The sequence below is a fragment of the Chinchilla lanigera genome, unplaced genomic scaffold (assembly GCF_000276665.1).
Source record: "Chinchilla lanigera isolate Chin_1 unplaced genomic scaffold, ChiLan1.0 scaffold00020, whole genome shotgun sequence".
Taxonomy (NCBI): Eukaryota; Metazoa; Chordata; class Mammalia; order Rodentia; family Chinchillidae; genus Chinchilla; species Chinchilla lanigera.
The window spans coordinates 8,905,105-8,924,063 of record NW_004955421.1 but is presented as its reverse complement, the minus strand read 5'-3'; the positions used below and the strand labels follow the sequence as shown (position 1 = coordinate 8,924,063).

The following is an 18,959-nucleotide window of genomic DNA, read 5'->3' as shown; positions in this document are numbered from 1 at the left end:
GCCCAAGCTAGCCTTAAACTCACAGCAAACCTCTTGGCGCAGCCTCCTGAGTGCTGGGATTATAGGTGTGTGCTCTGGTGCCCAGCAGTTCAGCAAGTTTCTTGAGCACTTGCTACGTGCTGAGTGTGTTCTAGGTGCTTGGAATACAGCAGTAAGCCAACAGTCCTGTTGCTGAGGGACTTAAATCCTAGAAGTCAATGTAAATAAGCAAGTAAGTATTGTTGTATGACTGGTAGTGTTGTGGAGGAAGAATAAAGGAGTATAAGAGGGAGCAAAAGTAGAAAGTCTTGGCAAAGATGTAGAGAAATTGAAATACTTATGCACCGTTGGGAGTACAGAATGGTGTAGCTGCTATGGAAAACAGGGTAGTGGTTCTCAAAAAATTAAACATAGAATTTCCATACGATCTGGCACTTCCACTTGTAGACATATCCTTAAAGAAATTGAAAGCAGGAACTTAGGATACCCACGTTCACAGGAGTTTTATTCAAAGTGTGGAAACAATTCAAGTGTCTATTCAGGAATAAATGGATAAATCAAACGTATCTACGTGCACCTAAATATTATTCGGCCTTAAAGAGGGAATTCTGACACATGCTACAACTTAGATGAATTTTTGAGACATTATGCCAAGTGAGACAAATCAGACACAAAAGAACACAAAACATACCATTCTGCTTATGTGAGGTACCTAGAGTAGTCAAATTCATAAAACTAGAATGTAAATGGTAACTCCTGGGGTAAACACAGGGAGGAGTTTATTTCATGGGTACAGTGTATCAGTTTGGAAAAATGAAAAAGTTCTGGAAACGAATGATGGTGATAGTCATACAATAATATGAATGTGCTGCAGAATTTTAATACAAGTGATAAATTTCATGTTATATACATATTACCTCAGTTAAAAAATGAACAACAAGAAAACAGGGTGAGGAAGTTAAGGGAGTACTCAGGTGAGAATTTATATACAAACCTGAAAGTTCAAAGCTTCTTGTTACATAAGATAGACGTATTCATAATAGTAATATATTAGAAGTAAGGACAAGCAACAAAATAAAAACAGCTCCCTCAATCTCAGATTCGGTCAGGTTCCAGGCTTTTCCTTCTACATAGACATATATGAAAATTATATGTGTTTAAATTTCATTAAAAGGAGCTCATATAGTCCCTCCCATTTAGTATAACCTTTTGTATGTAGAACATCTAGAATTGGGGCTGGGGATTTAACTCAGTGGCACAGCGCCTGCCTGGCAAGTGTAAGGTCGTGAGTTCGATTCCTGGTACTGGAAAAAAACCAAAACCAAAAACCATCTAGAATATCTTTTCTTGTTAATAACCAGTCAGCTTTGTTATCATTTTTCCAAAGGTGTTTGTCTATTCGATGGAATTTCATTTGAGTGATGACATGTATGGAATCACTATAGAGTTAAAAAAAAGTATACCATTCACATTACCGTCAGAATCCAGATTTTCTCCTTCAGTTCATTCTGTTCTTTTAAGAAAATTAAATGGCAGATAAAGCACTATTCACCTGTTAGCTATCTTATTACAGAGGAAAAGCTTAGTAATCATCTAAGTATAACATTTCTCATTTGTTCAGAGTAACCTAATCCTGTGAGAGGTAGGTAGGCCCAGGTACTCTTTTTTGCTTGCTTGTGCTTAAGGAGCAAACTTTGCTCTAGAAAATTTCAAAAACATGCAGCAACAGTGTTCTTAGTTTAAAGAACCCTCTTTCCTCCTTACATACTTACAGTCTCCTTAATCAGCAGCTACCACCTCATGGTCAGTCTTGTTCTGTCCGCATTCTCATGCTCTCTTTTAGTCTTGGATTACTTTGAAGCACATCCCAGATACACCAGTTTGTCTGAATTTAAGTATGTGTCTTTAGGGTTGGGATTCTTTACATAGATATAAGGAAGTATGTACTTATCTGTATGTATTTGATGGTACTGGGGATTGAATCAAGGACCTTCACACTAAGCTACATCTCCATCCCTTTTTAAATTTTGAGGCAGAGTCTTGCTAGATAGCTAAGTTGCCTCGGCTAGGCTTGAACTTGGAATCTTCCTGCCTCAGCTTTGCCAAGCGCTGTGATGAGAGGGGTGCACCACCACGCCCAGCATATAAAGAAATATTTAAAACAACAGCGCCTGTTGTTCTGAGGCGGTCTTCCATTCAGATGCTAATCTGGCCTTACCTCACTTAGCTTCTGGGATCAGAGAAGATCACAAAACAAAATAGTTTCATTGTGTTCATACTTCTTTGAAATATATACATATGCATATACACTTAATACAAATAATAAAAATAATCTTACACACATGAGTTTCAATCAGTATCTAAATTAAGTAGGTGCCTTACAGATGGTTGAGGTTTTTTAATCTTCACATCTTTTTCCCCCCATGCATTTTGTTGTGGTGGTTAAAGAAGCTCAGGGATACATTTCCCTCCAGTTTGGATTTTGTTGACTGCATCAGTATTGTTTAAGATGCTTCTCTGTCCCTTGTATTTATCATAATTTGCTAGTTAGGTGGTTGGTCAGAGTCAGGTTCTCTCTCTCTCTGTGTCTGTTACTGGGGATTGAACCAGGCATGCTTTATCACTAAGCTACATCCCCAACCCCTTTTTTATATTTTATGTTGAGACAGTAGCATGCTAAGTTGCCCAGGTGGGACTGAAACTTGTGATCCCCTTGTCTCACCTCCCTCATTGCCGAGATTACAAGCATATGATACCACGCGTCCATTTTGTGAACTGACTGAAGGGAGTGTATGAATAGTCTGGATGTTTCCGCTTGGGATCTTAGTGCTCATTGATGCTCATTGCCTGAGCGCATTAGTTTGATTTTTCCCTAGTTTTTCAGCTGGAATACTTGTGTCAAAAGAAATTTCCTTCACTTGGCTTTCGGTTACCCTAGGGTATAGTTCATATGAGAAAGATTGGATCAATGCTTAATCTCTCTCTGTAGTTTCCCAGTTTTTATTATTTATTTTTTAAAAGCTTAGGGTTATTTAGGCAGGATTATTTTTCTAGCTTGCCACCCGCTCTCTCAAGCAGTCCTCTTGCCTCAGCCTGCTGACCAGTTTTTAAAATGAGTTGTTCTTAGCACACGCCATGGCTGTGCTTGCCAGCTGAGGGATATTTGCCAATATCTGGGGACATTTCTGATTGTCATAAATAATCTGGGGGAAGAGCTACTGTCATTTAATGGTTGGAGGCTAAAGAAGCTGCTAAACACCCTACAGTGTATTGGGTGGCCTTTCTCAGCACAAAATTATCCACTCTAAAATATTGGCAGTGCCGCTGTTGAGAAACAAAGATACAATAGGTATGTTTGTATGTTAGTATCATTACAAAATTCATGGATTTAAGTGTATTGTATATGCTTCACTTTTTGTAGTTATCCTTATTGATGTTTACACTGTCCGTCTATAATATAGTCAGTGAAAGAGGAGTTATTCAGATTGCTTCCTGAGACTTTTGATACAACACTAAGAGTGTTCAATACTTGTCTTGCTTTCTGTATGACAAGGTGTTTTGGGCTCATTCTAGGTCTTAGATCTAGAATCAACCTTCTCACCAGGCAGCCCTTGTTTGTTTTGTTTTGCTTTTGTAGCACTGCGGATTGGACCCAGAGCCTCTCACTGAGCTACATCCCCAACGCTTTTTTATTTTTATTTTTTAAAATTTGGGACAGGGTTGTTGTGTCACTAAGCTGCATGTGCCGGCCTCCATCCTCCTGCTTGAGTCTCCCAGAATACTGGGATTAGAGGTCGTGCCACCACACCCAAGTGGAGCTTTTGTTCTTTTAAAGAGGGAAGTGATGTTTAGAGATCTTTGCTGAGGACAGTATAAGAACTCCTGTCTTCTATTACAGGTGAGAAAACAGATTGAAATAAAGAAAATGTAAAACCTGAACATTTTTGATGAAAACATCTGCACAATACATTTGACACCTCCTTGCCTGTTTAGAAAGAATTCTGATCATAATCCAAACTTAAAAAAAACAGTCTGAGATTGAGCCTGTGTGATGGGGCTAAGACAGCTGTATTCCCCACAGAAGCAGGCTTGTTGCTCATGTTGCTCAGCCATGTTTTTTGAAGTGTGGCGTCCTACTAAAAGGTGGGAGGACCAGTTTTGTGGGCCTTGAATAGCTTGTTTAAAATGAAGTAGGTAGAAGACTTTTAAAGTCTATTTTACTGATACAGTTTAAGTGTTCTTTATCTGGAATGCTTCGGGCGTGAAGTGTTTTGGATTTTGGATTGTGGACATTTGAATAGATATATAGCTAGCTAGATATCTTGGGAGTAAGACCTTACTCCAAACAGAAAATTTGTTTCACGTATACTTTATACACATACCCTAAAGGTAATTTTACGTAATAATTTTTAGTAATCTTGTACATGACACAGAATGTTTCGTGGCATTGAATTTTCAAGTTGTGGGATGTGTTAGCACTCAAAAAGTTTTAGATTTGGGAACATTTTGGGTTTTGCTTTATAGTTGCTCAACATTACTTAAAAAGAAGTGGGCCAGTGGTATCACTTTGTGGTAGAACATGTGCTCCGCCTATAAGGGTTACATTAGATCCTCTACCCCACAGTAAACACTGTGTTATAAGTGCAGTATATTTTTGGTGTGACTTGCAATCAGAAGTTTGAGAAACACCGTTGTACATCTTTGCTACTGTAGGTGTGGTCCCCAGACCAATATTATTGGCTTCTTTGGGAACTCGTTAGCAATTGCAGACTCGCAGGCCCCATACCAGATATACAGAATCAGAGTTAACGGTTTTGGGAGATCCCCAAGTGATAAGGAGATACAGGCACACTGGAATGTGTGAGAGGGTCTGTCCTGGAGGATGGTAGCTCTTGTGCTTTTTCAGCATTGGTCTTCTTATAGTTCCTTTGTTTTTTATACCTAGCTCTCACCTGTTGAAGCTGGCCTTTGTACTTCCCCCTAGCAGCCTTCTCATTTTCAATTAAGTGGAGAGATAGGCTACATCACTATCCCAAGATGAGAGTAAGCAGCTCTGACAGGATTCTGACGGAAACAGGAACTGCATGCTTACATTTGGGGCTGCTTTTATTGGGTGTTTAGGTAGAAGCAGAAGGAGAACAAAATCATACATCTTTTAAAAAGCTGTCTTTTAATCTGTTGTGGTCACATATTTTGGGGAATTGATTTGTATAATGTGTTGGGATCTGTGTTGTAGCAGAACTTGTGAACTGTGTGGCATAATGTTACTCATCAGAAAAACCTGAACATACCCGAAACATCACTAGCCTCCATGTCCCACAGTGTTCATTTGTATTTCAGGAGCAGCTTTTGTCCGGGAAGTGATTTTGTTTTACTAAAACAGCTTAATAGTATCTCAGACACATATTTCTGAACAGAAAAAGCGGATGCAACACCCAGATTTAGGGACGTTCATTTGCTTGCCGCATGGAAGAGTGTGCATGGGTGCACTTATATTATCATCTTCTGCCTGCTGTGTACTTCTCCCCTGCCTCTATACGCCCCTTGCCAAAGTCCTTCTTTCTATTCCTTAGGATCCAGTCCAAATGCTTCCTTCTCTGAGAAGCTTTTCCTAATATTTGAAAATCTGTCATTTGAAACTTATGGCATTTGAAATCTTACTTTCCTTATGCACCTTTTTGATTTTTTAACCTGTAAGAGTACCTAGCACATAGGAAGTGCTCACAAAAATTCAGTCAAGTAATTTGTAAGCCTGTTTTCATCTACCTTTGACGATTGTAGACTGCTTCTCAGAATAATCTATTTGGTAGGGTCACTGGGGATTAAAGACAGGACCTCCCACTGAGCTATATCTGCAACCCTTATCATTTTCTTATTTTGAGACAGAGTCTTGTTATGTTGCCCAGGCTGGGCTTGAACCTGAGCTCCTCTTGCCTCAGCCTGTCAGAGTGCTGGAATCACAGATGTGTGCCACTGTACCCAGCAGAATCTAATTTTTGTACCTCTGTGCTGATTAAATATTTTTTGAATGGGCACACTGTTTTGAAAAAGCCCTTTGGTGGGGCTTGTGATATGAGGACCACGTATAAATGAATTAAACTCTTTTTTATGGCTTTTGAGATATGCTCAGCACCGCTCTCTAATGACATGCAACTTGGGGAATTGTTAGTGTTTGTAAAAGGGAGTAGAAGTAAGAATTAGGTAGTGAAACAAAACTGCTGTCAGATGGGTGGCTGTGGTCTTGCCCTACTGAGCCACAGAATAGGGACTCCAAAAAACCCAGTATTGACTGCTTCTCAGGTACAGGCAAAACATGGAACATCTGTTCATCTGTTTCCTCTTTTTGCAGACTAGGTATAAAAATACCTGCTTTGGGTCACTGGCGCCAACTTGTATAGTGGTGAACACTTGCAAATGATCTTAGAGATTTAAGAAAAAAAAAAAAAAGGAAACTTATGGCCCAGAGCAGTGTTTCTCAATGTGTGGGGGTGATTTTGCCTTCCAGGAGACATTTGACATTGTCAGGTGATAGTTTTCCTTGTTATACCTGTGAGGGATGGATGGGGTGCTGGTGACTTTGGTGGGTAGTGACCAAGGATTCTGCTTAACATACTGCAGTACATAGGAAAAGGATCCTCATAACAAGGAACGATTTGCTCCAAAATGTCAGTAGTGCCAGGGCTGAGAAATTCTGTCCTAGAGTCGATTTTCCAGACTTACCTTTCTGAGGTATTGACCTGACTTGATTTGCTGGTTCTCTGTGGTTTAGACACACTATCCCTACCTCCCATGTGTTCTGGTTTTGTTATCTAAAGCCCTGTGGTCTCTACCTTTAGCCACTGATTGGCTGTGTGATCTCCAACACGTCGCTGGACCTCAGGTTGGTTTTTTGGGCAGTTGTTGGGCCTATAAAGTGAAGAAGTTTGGCTAACTGCTCTCTGCCCACCAAATGTCATATTCCTCAACTACTCACTTTGAGCTTTTGATTGGATTCTCTTACTTGAGTCTTGAGGGAGGGAGAAGAGCAGATGTGGTGTTGGCAGCTCTTTTGAGGAATAACTCTCGGTAGAAGGCACCTCTGCTTTGATGTGTGTGTGCTCATGGGCACACGGGTGACACAATGAGCAACATTTAAACTAGAGAATTGATCTGAATTTAAGATTTACAGTTGCTTTTTCTGAAGGGTCCTGCTAAAGGTTGAAACTCCCGAGTCGGTGACTTCATTGGATCTGGCTGAAAATGAAAGCAGAATAGAAGTTTTCTATGCTGCGAGAGAAATACTTTTTACAGTGCAGTAAATGATCTGGGACTGGGGACGTGCTGCATTTCTGAGGACGGTCTGATTAGCTGCTAATGGGATGAGAAGGCGCAAGAAGGGGCTGTGGGCGAACTTCTAACATTCACTGAGCTCGGAAATGTGCGGCTGCTCATCCTCCTTTCACAATACATGTGCTATCAGCAAGCATCTTTGCTCAAAGGAAGTTCCGAAATTAACCCCAAGAGTGTCCAGTAACAGAAACAGAGACTGTTAAAAAAAAAACCCAAAAACCCTTTTTCTGTCTCTCAGACGAGTCAACCACAAATGTGTTGGTTTTTCACCACCCTGTATTTATAGGCATTTTACCATATATGTACCTGGGTGAGGGCATTGTAAGGAGACATCCTCTGGAGGGAGTTTCCTTGGCCTCTTGCCAGGAGATTGATCACATGCCAGCAAATCTTCCTTCTTCTGGTGTATTTTTGTTTTTCCTTTGAAAGACCTTGTGGTTTGCCCATTGTTAGCCCACTCGCGGGGGCCTGCCTGACCTAAAAGTGAAGTGGTGCCTTTTGTATTGGTTTTTGTCCACACTTCTGAGGGGTGGCTGCCTTATGGCCTCTTGGATTGCCAAAGGCTTTTAAGCCTTCACACATAAGCCCCTCTCTTTACTATCTAACTTTAAAGGGACTTACTTAGTTTTATTATTTTTAAAGCCAGCAGCACGAAAGCCAGTGCTAGAGGACTTTGGCAGGGGCCTTTTGTGTTTTAGAGAATGGAGGTAGTGTGACTATGCCAAGAAAGGACAGGGAAGGCTGATGGATTTTCACTGGCCTCGGTTTCGGCAGAATGACTGTTTAGATGCACTGTGATTGGAGGCCAGGAGGCAAAGCGTGGTGATGGAACCGTGGACACAGACAGTGCCGCCTGTGTGTGACGTAGGCATCAGTTACTACCCTGGCTGTGCTAGGTTCTGGTGTTTTTTTTTTTTTTAGGAATAGTGAGAATCTTCTGCTGGGGTTGCATTGACACGTTCAGGTAAAGGCATCTCATAATGTGTCCCTTTTCTACATTTGCTTGTCATTTGTACTTGCTGGTTGGCAGGGCTGATCCACAACTGATTGTAGGCCGTAGGTTGTTTGGAAATAGTAGTTTCTGAGAATAGAAAACAGAACAGATTAGAAGGTGGACTGTCACTAAAGCATGTTTTCTTTCTTTTATTTAATCCTTGGCATCATTTTATGAGGTAAGCCTCTCATTATCCTTATTTTACAGAGGAGAAAGTTAAGGACCAGAAAAGTAACTTCATCAAGGTCATGAACTTTCTCTTACACATAGATAAAAGGTAGATGTGAGGCTGGGGGTGTGGCTGTCTGGTAAAGTGTGTGCTTAGCACGTGCGAAGCCCTAGGTTCCATCTCTACACAGAAGGTGGGGGATATTTAACGCTGGTTTGTCAAGACATCCAACTGGCCCTTCGTCCCTCTTCTCTGATGTTACCTTGTACCTTCCGCCTCCCCCATGAATGCTGCAGACTTTGTGGCCAGCTTTCTGTTTCTTGAACTTGCCAGGCTCTTTTCTGCCATAGAGCCTTTGTAACAGCTGTTTGCTGTGCTCAAAATGCTCTTCCATCTGATTTTTTTTCATAACTGCATCTGTTTTGACTTTGGGTTTTGGTCTAAATGTCTTATGTTGGTTTTTTCTGACTAGCTAAAATTAAATTGTTGATTGTGTATCACCCAGTTTTAATTCTTCGTATATGCTTATCTCAGTTCGTTTGCCTTGTTTTACCTTGTTTGTTTGCCTTCACTGGAATACATGTCTCATGAGGACAGGGGCCTTGTCTGGTTTTGACCTGTATCCCCAGCACCTGAAGTAGTGGTGACACTTCATAATCTAAATAAGTGTGTTGAATAAAATGGAAAAATCAAGTTTTGGATTGAGGGGTCCACAGTCTAAAACCCTGGCTGTTCAGTTGTGTTTTGAATTTTTTATAGTTACAGCTGGTTTTTAAGTATCTATACAGTATGAGTCCTAGCAATGCCAAGGGAAACCTCAAAGAAGATTCATAGCAGCATTTTTCAAACCTTTGGGTCTCAGGAGCTCTTTACATACTTAACAACTGTTGAGGAACCTCACAAACCTTTATCCAAGTGAGTTACATCTGTCTGTATTTATCCTATTAATAATTAACACTGTCACCACTGAGAAAATAAAACGAAATTATATGTTAACATAGCAACATATTTTTTATGGAAAGAAAAAGGCTAAAAGAAACTTAGTGGGAAGAGTGGTGGTGTTTCATCTTTTTTTGTAAATCATTTTAAGGTTTGGCTTAATGGAAGATTCACACATTACATGTCGGTGTCTGCCTTCAGTTGATTTGACATGTTTTTCAGCCTCTGCAAAACTCGAGTATGTCTATGTCTATGTCTGTGTCTGTGTCTATGTCTATGTCTATGTCTATGTCTATGTCTATCTTTATCTATATGGCCCTGAGTGAAAAGGAAAATAGTGTTTTATGTTGTTATGAAGACGGTTTTGACTTTGAAGTTTCCCAGAAGGGTCTTTGGAGCCCCATCGAGAGCCAGGGCTCATGGTGACTCAGAGCATTTGAGAGAGGGAGAAACTGATGGCTTCAGTGCAGGATGCAACTGAATATCCCTAAGTCTGGATATGGTATCAGATCTTTGTGCAGAGTGGATGCTTTTCAGCTGTTCTGCAAAAGAAAATTGCTTCCCCACTGAAGCTCCTGCTGAAATGCAAAAGAACACTGTGAACTTGCAAACTAGTGGTACTTGTCTTGTGCTCATCATTTTCTGATGAGCAGGATTATATCAAGCAACCCAGAGGCTTTTTTTTTTTTTATTTTTGAGACAGGATCTTGCTATGTAGTTCTGCTTAGCCTTGAACTCAGTATGTAGGCCAGGGTGGCCTCGAACTTACAGTGATCCTTCTGCCTCAGCCTCCCAAGTGCCGGGATCATAGGTGTGTGCTACGACATCTAGTGGTCCAGAGTTTTGCAATGGGAAGGGTCATTAAAAAGTTATCAAGCATGGGTTCCTCTCTCTGTCTGAAAATAGCAGCTTCAAATGCAACTGCCTTGACCCCTGTTAGTGTACAGTTCCTGCTTTGTTCTTTTTGTGGCTTTTGGCTTCAGGTGAAGTTGTACCTTCACCATCCAAATTACTTTGTGTCACAAGCAGTGCTACAGGAATCAAAGTGGAAGCTGTTAGTGATAGATGGCATATTATTCCAACCTTTCTACCTTAACTCTTTAAGAATGTTTATAATTCAGGCCTCTGGGGAGTATTTTGTGTGTGCCAAGATTTTAATTGTGAGGGTAATGGGTGGTAAAGTAGCCGCAAGAGGTTAGGAAGCGAGTGATGCACTGGGGTGCACCTCTAATAACCGAGTACCTGACTCCCGTGCTTGGAAGGGCATGGTCAGCTGCGATGGGACTCTTCCCCACCTCCTTACTGAAAGACCGTGTTCAGTCCCCGTGGCCACAGGCTTTCCTTTAGTCTGTCCACCCTTGAGGATCAAGCGGCGTATGATACCTGAGGTAACTTCTTTTTTTTTTTTTTTTTTTTTGGTTTTTTGGTTTTTCTCCGGTACCAGGAACGGAACTCACGACCTTGCGCTTGCCAGGCAGGCGCTTCTGAGGTAACTTCTTAATTAATGAAAGTGTCCTAATTTAGTCTCTGCTTTAGGAATTCCTAACTTTCAAATTCTGAACTGTATATAGGCAAAAGTTAAGGTTGTTTTTTTAAGGGAAATGAATCTAATGAAATAATTTAAATCCATGCAGGGGAAATAGTAGATGGGAAAAATTACAGTACGTTTTCTGCCTGTCAGTGCTTTTAGGAAAAAAATCCAAAAGCTATCTTGAGCTGCTTAAAATTAAATGAACACGTTTCTTTTTCAGTGAGGCTGTGGTTTTGGCCTGTTTTAACATTAAAGTGGCAGAGGTTCTAAATAATTGAATTATCATCCCTTTGAAGAGATTTTCACTCTCCTACTCACAGCAGGGGACCTGGTTTGATGTTGGGAGGAAAGGGGTTGAGTTTTGGCCTGGCTCTCTTGGGTATGTGAATTTGAGCCCTGAAGCAGCCATACCTGCTATGTGCTGTCCCGACATTGGCTGCCTCAGGAGCTCCCAGAGGATTTAAATGTTTCTGGGGCCGCTGCTTCTTCAAGTGTATTCTTGGCAGTGATGACCATGTAAGAAATGTATTTGGAGCAGAGGAATCACAGGATAAGGGCAGAAGTGAATAAAAACTTTGAGGGGAGAAAAGTAAATGTTTTCATTTCAGTCATATTGGAAAGTATAAAACCGAGCACTCAGTAAAGTGTAGTTATTGTGTTGAGAAATTCTGTATGTTATTTAGTTTATTCTTGACCCTGAAAGACATGAAGGAGTGTCTTCTTCTCCTTACTTATAAGGAAGGTGAGGTTCAGAGAAGCCATGTGCGTGGCTTAGGGACATCCAGCCGGTCATTGGCGAAACTGGAAATCACACTGCGGCCTTCTGAGTTTGCTTTCCCAAGTGTCCCTTCTTTTCAGCATTCATGAGCCACTTAAGACATGTTGGGGGGTGATGTTGAGTGGGGATGAAAGAGTAGCTTTGTGGGGCTAAAGGTTGTAGATTTTGTGTTTTGATCTGATTTTTTCTCATAGAAATATGCTGAAAAGGGCCCAGAGGTCTATGTTCTCTATCCTTGATGTAGTAATAGAAAGTTTACTCCACTTCATTTTAGAAAACAGTCACTTAAAAACAGTGTCAACTTACTTAGGCAGCAGATAGAATGGCACTACAATTACATTAACCCCAGATTTGAGTGCTTGCTGTGTCCCAGACACTTTATCAGATCCTGGGATGCTACGGTAAGGAAGATAAGACAATGACAGTGGTTGTTGCCCTCAGGAGTTTGTAGTCAGTGAAGACAAGTAAATAAGCAAAAGGTAGACAAGCAAGGCTAGGACAGAGGTGGTGAGCTCAGGTAGGCTGACGAAGATGCTATGCAGAGAAGTATGTTAGGGCTGTCAGAGTGGGCTTCCTAGAGGTGGTGACATCAGTCCGGGGCTGTACAGGTATGTGGGAATTAGCTGTAAGTGCTGTGATGCAGAGGGAGTGGAATGTTTGACGCAGCAGGGACAGCAGGTGCAAAGACATATACTGAGAGGCATATGTGTTGGAGGGATGGGAAGACTTTTGTGGCTGGAGTATAGGTGGGGGGTGGAAGAGAATGGAGAGGTGCAGAGGGAGAGCAGGTAGGGCAAGATCATGAAGAGCCTTGAGGTTTTAAAACATTTTAAGCAGGGAGATGACATGATTTGATGTTTGTAAAAGATTGCTCTGACCTTTGTGTGCAGAATAGATTAAGATTGCATCAGAGGAGATGAATATGAAGGCTTTGTAGAGTTCAACTAAGAAATGATAGTGGCAGACTTGGGTGGAGGTGAAGTAGGGTTAATAAGAGTTGGAGGGTTCAGTGATAACATCATAAAATCTTAAAAGATTTGATGTTCAATTCCACTTCTTTATTCTTTTGACAAGTATTGCTGAGCATTGGTTTTGGGAATATAGCTGTGGGTACAAACAGAACCAGAAGTGGATCTTTAGAATGTATTGTGTGTCCTGTGAGCATTAGCCGGGATTCGTGCAAGTGGGAACTTGTGACTGAAGTGAAGGTTGGGAAAGAGAGATCCATGGGACAGAGAGTTGGTGAGAGTGCGTTTGTCTTCATATGGGAGGCTGGGCAAGATTTCCTGGTAGAGATGCCTTGAGATTGGAGGGAGACTTGGCTTTCATTAGAGAAAAGGATGAGGTAGGGATGAGAGTGTCCTAGGCTTGAGAAAAATACATGGCCAAAAACCTTGTGGCAGTGACGAGGAGAGAAGGGAGCCTGGGGGTGTCACTAGGCTTTGGTGGTGGTGCGAGAAGTGTGTATGGAAGAGGAGCAGGTTGGGAACGCAGATTAATTATTTTTGGCACATTGAGATCCGTGGGCAGCAAGGAACAGAACCATAGCAGCTGTCGGCCATGAGGTACAGATTTGGGACTCCTCATGTGGAGGTAGCCGGAGCCAGCAGAATGCCAAAGATGCAAAGAAGGGGTAGGGAAGGCAGAAAGCAACATGGATGCTGAAGACCAGCACCTGGATTCTCACATGGTCCTTCTGTAGGGATAGAATTAAAGGTCCCTATTCTTTACATATTATTCAGGAGAAGTTTCAGTGGAAAGCAAAGGTGTGTGAGGTGCCATGAGCTCTTGCAGCCTCTGCCTGCAGGAACACCTTCCGGGGAAGTTGTCTGCCTTTCTCTGCCACTGGTTAAGCCACTCTGGAAGTATCCTATTTTCACAAGTGGCAGAATCCTGCTTTTACAAGTGGGGGGCGGAAGCTGTCATCTGATAGTAACAGTTCACGTAGATGGTGCCCGACTTTGTGCGAAGTGGTTTGCTTAGTGCTTGGTGAATGTCATGTGGCTGAATCTCATGATGACCTGCTGGTGTGGATATGCGTATTGTCTCCCCAAGGCAGAGCTGCAGAAAGGGAGGCTTAGAGAAGCTCTGGAATTTACCTGATGTGCTGCAATGAGTAAGTGGCAGGGCTGGGGTTTGATGCTTTCTCCTGGCAGGAGGTGAGGGGCACCCGTGAGGCTATGGCGTGTCAGGAATGGGGGCAGGATGATGAGACTTCACACAAAAAAGCTATGGCATTGGGACAATACCTAGGAGGCTTGCATTGATTTGAGGCCTTTGAGGCATCAAAGAACAGAAGAGTAGCAGAAGTTCTGGGCTGCTGCTGTCCTTTTGTAGGGGAAGAGGAGGGGCAATTTTTCTAGCAAGGCTGTTTGAACATGTAAGAAGCTCTTCTGCCAGGGTTTTAGTGCAGGTTGAGACCCTTCAGAGGAGACCTTTTGGGGGGGTTCTGTTCTTGGGCGAGAGTTGGCATTACATGCTTTACAGGATTCCTTCCGGTGTTCATTCTGTGATTCTGTGTTTTGAAAGGCCAGTATGCTCCGTGGTGGGAGTTGAGTATAGTTCTGTATTGTTCAGCTTTTTTCCCAGCAGGGGAATTAGGGAGGATAATCATCTCTCCTAACATAAACTAAATTGTCACAGGTTGTACAGGAAGTCTCTTGTACAATGACATTACCCAGCTGACTTACACAGGGCATCTCTTTGCTGTATGGAGTTTATAATTCTTCTCTATGTTAGGCACAGAGTATTATGAAAAACAAACCCTGGGTGTCCGTGTAGTGTTGGAAGTCTCAGTTACGCAGTTTCGTGGCAGGTTGGTGCTGGCTCTGTTTTTCTCATAGGTGGTCCCCTGCCATTGTGCAAATGACACAGGAGCTCTGAGAGCAGCTGCTAGAAGATTGGAGGCACAAACGGTCTGCAATCAGATAAAGAGCCCTCTGTCCCACCCTGCTTCTGAACAACAGGAAGTCTTCCTGAAGATTGCTCCCAGGCCCATCACCCTGTGGGCGACCTCCTCCCCTCCAGCCCCAGCAGTCTGTTCTTTTGACTTTCCTGGCCTTTGTTTTTCTTCCAAAACATCACTGATAATTGTACCAGAGCCTCAGCTCCTCCTCCTCTGCTTCCTCTGCTTCATTAAAGTAGGCTGGGGAAGATCCTCAGAAGTTTGCAGAAGAGTTTCTTCTCCCTGCTTCTTTGTGAGGGTATCATTGCCTAATCCCCCTGAAGACTCCTCCCACCCTTTTTGGTTGTTTTTTAATTGGGATCCTTGGCAGATTGCCTAGTTGAAGGATCATTAGCTGGTGGATGTATTGGTGAGTGTTTTCAGGGGGAAATGTAAAATATGGCTGAAGGTTACTTGTTCAGTTATCCTGTCTGCCTAGTTAGTACATTGGTGAGAAAGAAGATGCTTAATTTTTTTTTTCTGACTTGCAAAAGTCTTGCATGGCAAAGATAGAAAAATTAGCAAACAGAATTGCACATAAAGTAAAGCAGTTCTCTATAATCTCACCACCCAAGAATAAGAACTATTAGCATTTAAGCCTATGTTCCAGGGATTATTGTTGATGAAGAGCTAACTGGACTTGGTTTGGAACCTTGGTCCTGCTGCTTGCTAATTAAGTATGACTTGGGCATCTTGAACTCTCTGAGCCTCAGTTTCCCAACAGTAAAATGGGAACAGCGACAGTCCCCCTCTCATGGTATAGTTGTAAATTTTCAATAAGAAAATGTTTATAAAACCCTTAGCATGATGGTGGACATGATAGTGCTTGACAGATGTTAGCTAATATAATAAAAAATGAAAGTTATAGAGTCTTGCTGTAGAAAGGCAGTGTCCAGATATCTGTTGGAATGATCAGCTGTGTGGAACATTGTTAATCATGCTTTGCCATTCTGCTGCACAGTGTTTTCTGCTTCTTGGCATTGAGGGCCTGGAACCTCTCAGCAGGATGCCTCTTGCTGAAATGAAAGTTTAGAAGACAGCACTCACACTGCTCTGCTGGCCTGGTCTCTCCTGGGGACTAATGCCCATTCACAGGGCAAGCCCAGAAGGAGCATGTTAGTCACTGGATGAGGGGTTATTTCTGTTGTCCCAGCACATACCTGCTCTGTTACATTTGGCAGTTTCCCAGTGTTCTGGGGAATGTGTACACACACAAATTTGGTCTGACTCAAACTTCAAACAAATTATTTTTCCAATAATTAGTTCAAAGGCTGAGAACGTAGCTTGGTGACGGAGTACTTTTGTAGTCCTCAGCACTAGGAAAAAAATCATTTTGTGCATTCATTACGTACAGTAGCCTGCTTTTTCTCACTTAAAGTTGTATCACTATTGGACTGAAGAAATAGCTCAGTGGTAGAGTGCTTGCTAAGCATGCACAGGCTCTGGGTTTGATCCCCAGCACCCCCCACACCTCCCAAAAATTCCAAAAATGTGCTTTCCAGCCCTTTACAATGAAGCTTTTAAATATAAGCTTGCAAGGGAAATATTAATGCCCTTGGTGTTTTCCATTGGTGCCACCTTTGGGGATGTTAAAATACTTTGACGTGCCTTTTGGTATAACATCTAGGTAGTAGGAAGAAATGACACAGTGAGTGACACGCTTCTGGAAAGCAGTACTTGACAGACTGTTGTCCCCCTGCATGCTCTTTGTGTGTCTTTCCTCCAGGCTAAGAGATGCTGACTCTTTTGTTCGACAATTTATTTTGTATTCTCAGTTGCTGTCTGCCTCTATAAATAAGTTGGTGTTCAGTGAAATGCTCTTTATCTTTCTTGCAGTATCTGGGTGGTTTGGGGTGAAAAAATCAGCTTTTCCTTCTAGCATCTCACAAATGGAGAACTAAGCTTTAGTGGTGTTTGCTGTTGGCAAGTGGATTTCTGCTAAGGCAGGAGGATGTTTCCTGAAGTTTTCTGCTGATCATTGCTGCCTAATTCTTCCAAATAAAAATTTGGCACTGAGAAAGCAGTTGAGGAGGAGAGAATATTTTTTTTCATACCATTACAAGCCTTGTGGTTTTTTTTTTTGGGAGGGGGAAATGATTTTTTAGAGAGGGTCCTGAATAAATAGATGGGAAAAGGCATTTGAGGGAGTCTAGATTTGGGGGAGGAATTTTGGGGAGACTTCTGTTAGCCCTGCATCTACGCACCAGGTGGCTGAGGACACATTGGAGAATCAGCTGCAGTCCACACAAGTGCTGTCTTCCCACATAACTGAGTTTGTTTTTTTAAATGTCAGTTTAGCTTTTTACAATTGGCTCCCACTCCTCAATATTTATGGCCCTGATGAAAGCTGTTTTTATGAATCACTTCAATATTTTTGTTGATATTTATGTGTGTGTGTGTGTGTGTGTGTGTGTGTGTGTTTAATGATTTGTGTGCTGTGTAGAAATTTCCTGGAACTTAGAAGCATTTTCTAGGACTGCCTCTGATTCACTGAGTATTCTGGTCAGGGAGCCGTATTATTCTTACCCAAAGACTGAAGGGTGTGAGCCAGGTGCATGGGTCTTTTTCTCTCTGGAAGTTTTTCTTGATTAAGGAGAAAATACATTTAAGTAGCATTTGGGTGAAGTGTATACAGTTTTTGACGTTAAGGCTATTGCAGCTTTGTGGTTGTTGCAGGTTTCCTTTTATTAATTTCATTTTGTTGCTTTGGCACTTTGGCCCAGGCTGGATGGCTTTGCCAGACCCAAGCTTTATAGCAGGTGTTTCCTTCTGACTTAACATTCCCTGAGGCAAGTTGAACATGTTAATGTTTCCTAAGTCAGAGTTTCCAACTCCTTCATCACTGCAAAGTTTTTGGCGGAGTTCCCTGCAGTCTTTATATTCTCTGTTTATTATTGAGGGTCCTCAACTTGTAGAATCTGATTCAGGTGTGGTTTTGTTAGAGACAAATGTTATTGTGGTTGGAATGTGCTGAAATTAAAAACAATGTATGGGAAAAATATTGTTGCATATGTCCTTACTTGGCTCATGGAATTGCCTGCCTGTCAAACGCCTGTTTAAATTTGACGTTTAAGCAAGGCACTTTGGAAAATTGAGCTAAGCTGACTCTTGGTGACTTTTTTTCCCCCTCTTCTAGCATTTCTTTTTCTTCTAACAGTTTTTCTTGTTTGACTTTGTTTAGGATTTCTCAAGAAAGACATGTCTGACAAAATGTCTAGTTTCCTACATATTGGAGACATTTGTTCTCTGTACGCAGAGGGATCGACAAATGGATTTATCAGCACCTTGGGGTAAGAGCATGTGATTTCTCTTGCAGCAAGATGTGTTTAAGACATCATAATATCAGCTTAAAAACTATGATTTTTCAACTATTAGAGAAAAGGATGGGGATGGGAACAGATAGAAGATGGTAAGCGAGGGAAGTAGGGGAAGAGGGTATGATCAAATGTTCCCTGCATACATGAAAATGTAACAATGAAACCTATTATTCTACTTAATTAATATGTACTAATAAAAATCCTGATTTTTCTAAGATAAAATGGTTACCATTTTACTCAGCTTTTCCAAGGCAGTCGAGATCACAAATACCAACTCCCATGTTAGCTAAGTTTAACATTTTATACAAAAACACTGCATCTGTCAGCTTTGAGAGAACAAATGTCATTAGGACTCTATTAATTCAAAAGTTATTATAACTCACTCTTCATATGAAAGGAGAAAAGTGCTAAGAATATGGACTAGAATTTAAAGATTAATGTTTAAAGACCCAGAGAAATATTCCTTAGTTATGTGCAACTGTTCTTTTCAAATAGTGCCTCGAGTGTAGTATAATCAAGGACTGTAACTTCTTGGATGCTTAGGTCTTCTCTGAAGCAGAACCTTTCCTACTTTACATTGCCAAATGCGGTTACTGGGAATTACAAATTGCACAATGTTCTGTAAATCAGAATTTTGCTCATTTGTACTTTAATCTTTATTCATCTTTTTAGGATACAAATGTATTCCGTCATATATTCCTTTGATTATCTTCTTCCTTCTCCTCCTACTTCTGTTGTGGAAGAGAGGAGATGAAAAGTGAAGACCCAAAAGGCAGAAGCAGAATGGAGAATCCAGACAGTAGACTCCAGAATAGTCAGGAATGGTCTTTATGGTCTGTGTAGGACAGGGGAGTTAGGTCTGCGGGGGCATTGTTGAATTTGGAAAGAACTGGTTTCAAATAAACGGGTAGGGAGGCAGGCCAACAGCTTCTCCAAAAATGTTATTCTCAAAGCAACTAGAATCTCTTTTTTAATTATA

At 41.5% G+C, this 18,959-nt stretch overlaps 1 protein-coding gene across 7 annotated transcripts in view; it reads left to right on the top strand.

The window, feature by feature from the left end:
* Positions 1–18,959, top strand: part of LOC102003352 (inositol 1,4,5-trisphosphate receptor type 1) — a gene marked incomplete in the record, with an annotated part of 324,788 nt that overhangs the window by 3,988 nt on the left and 301,841 nt on the right. For all 7 annotated transcript variants that reach the window (XM_013513715.1, XM_013513713.1, XM_013513710.1 and 4 more), the window contains 1 exon segment: positions 17,845–17,953. In XM_013513715.1, the coding sequence (XP_013369169.1) occupies positions 17,862–17,953 (92 nt within the window).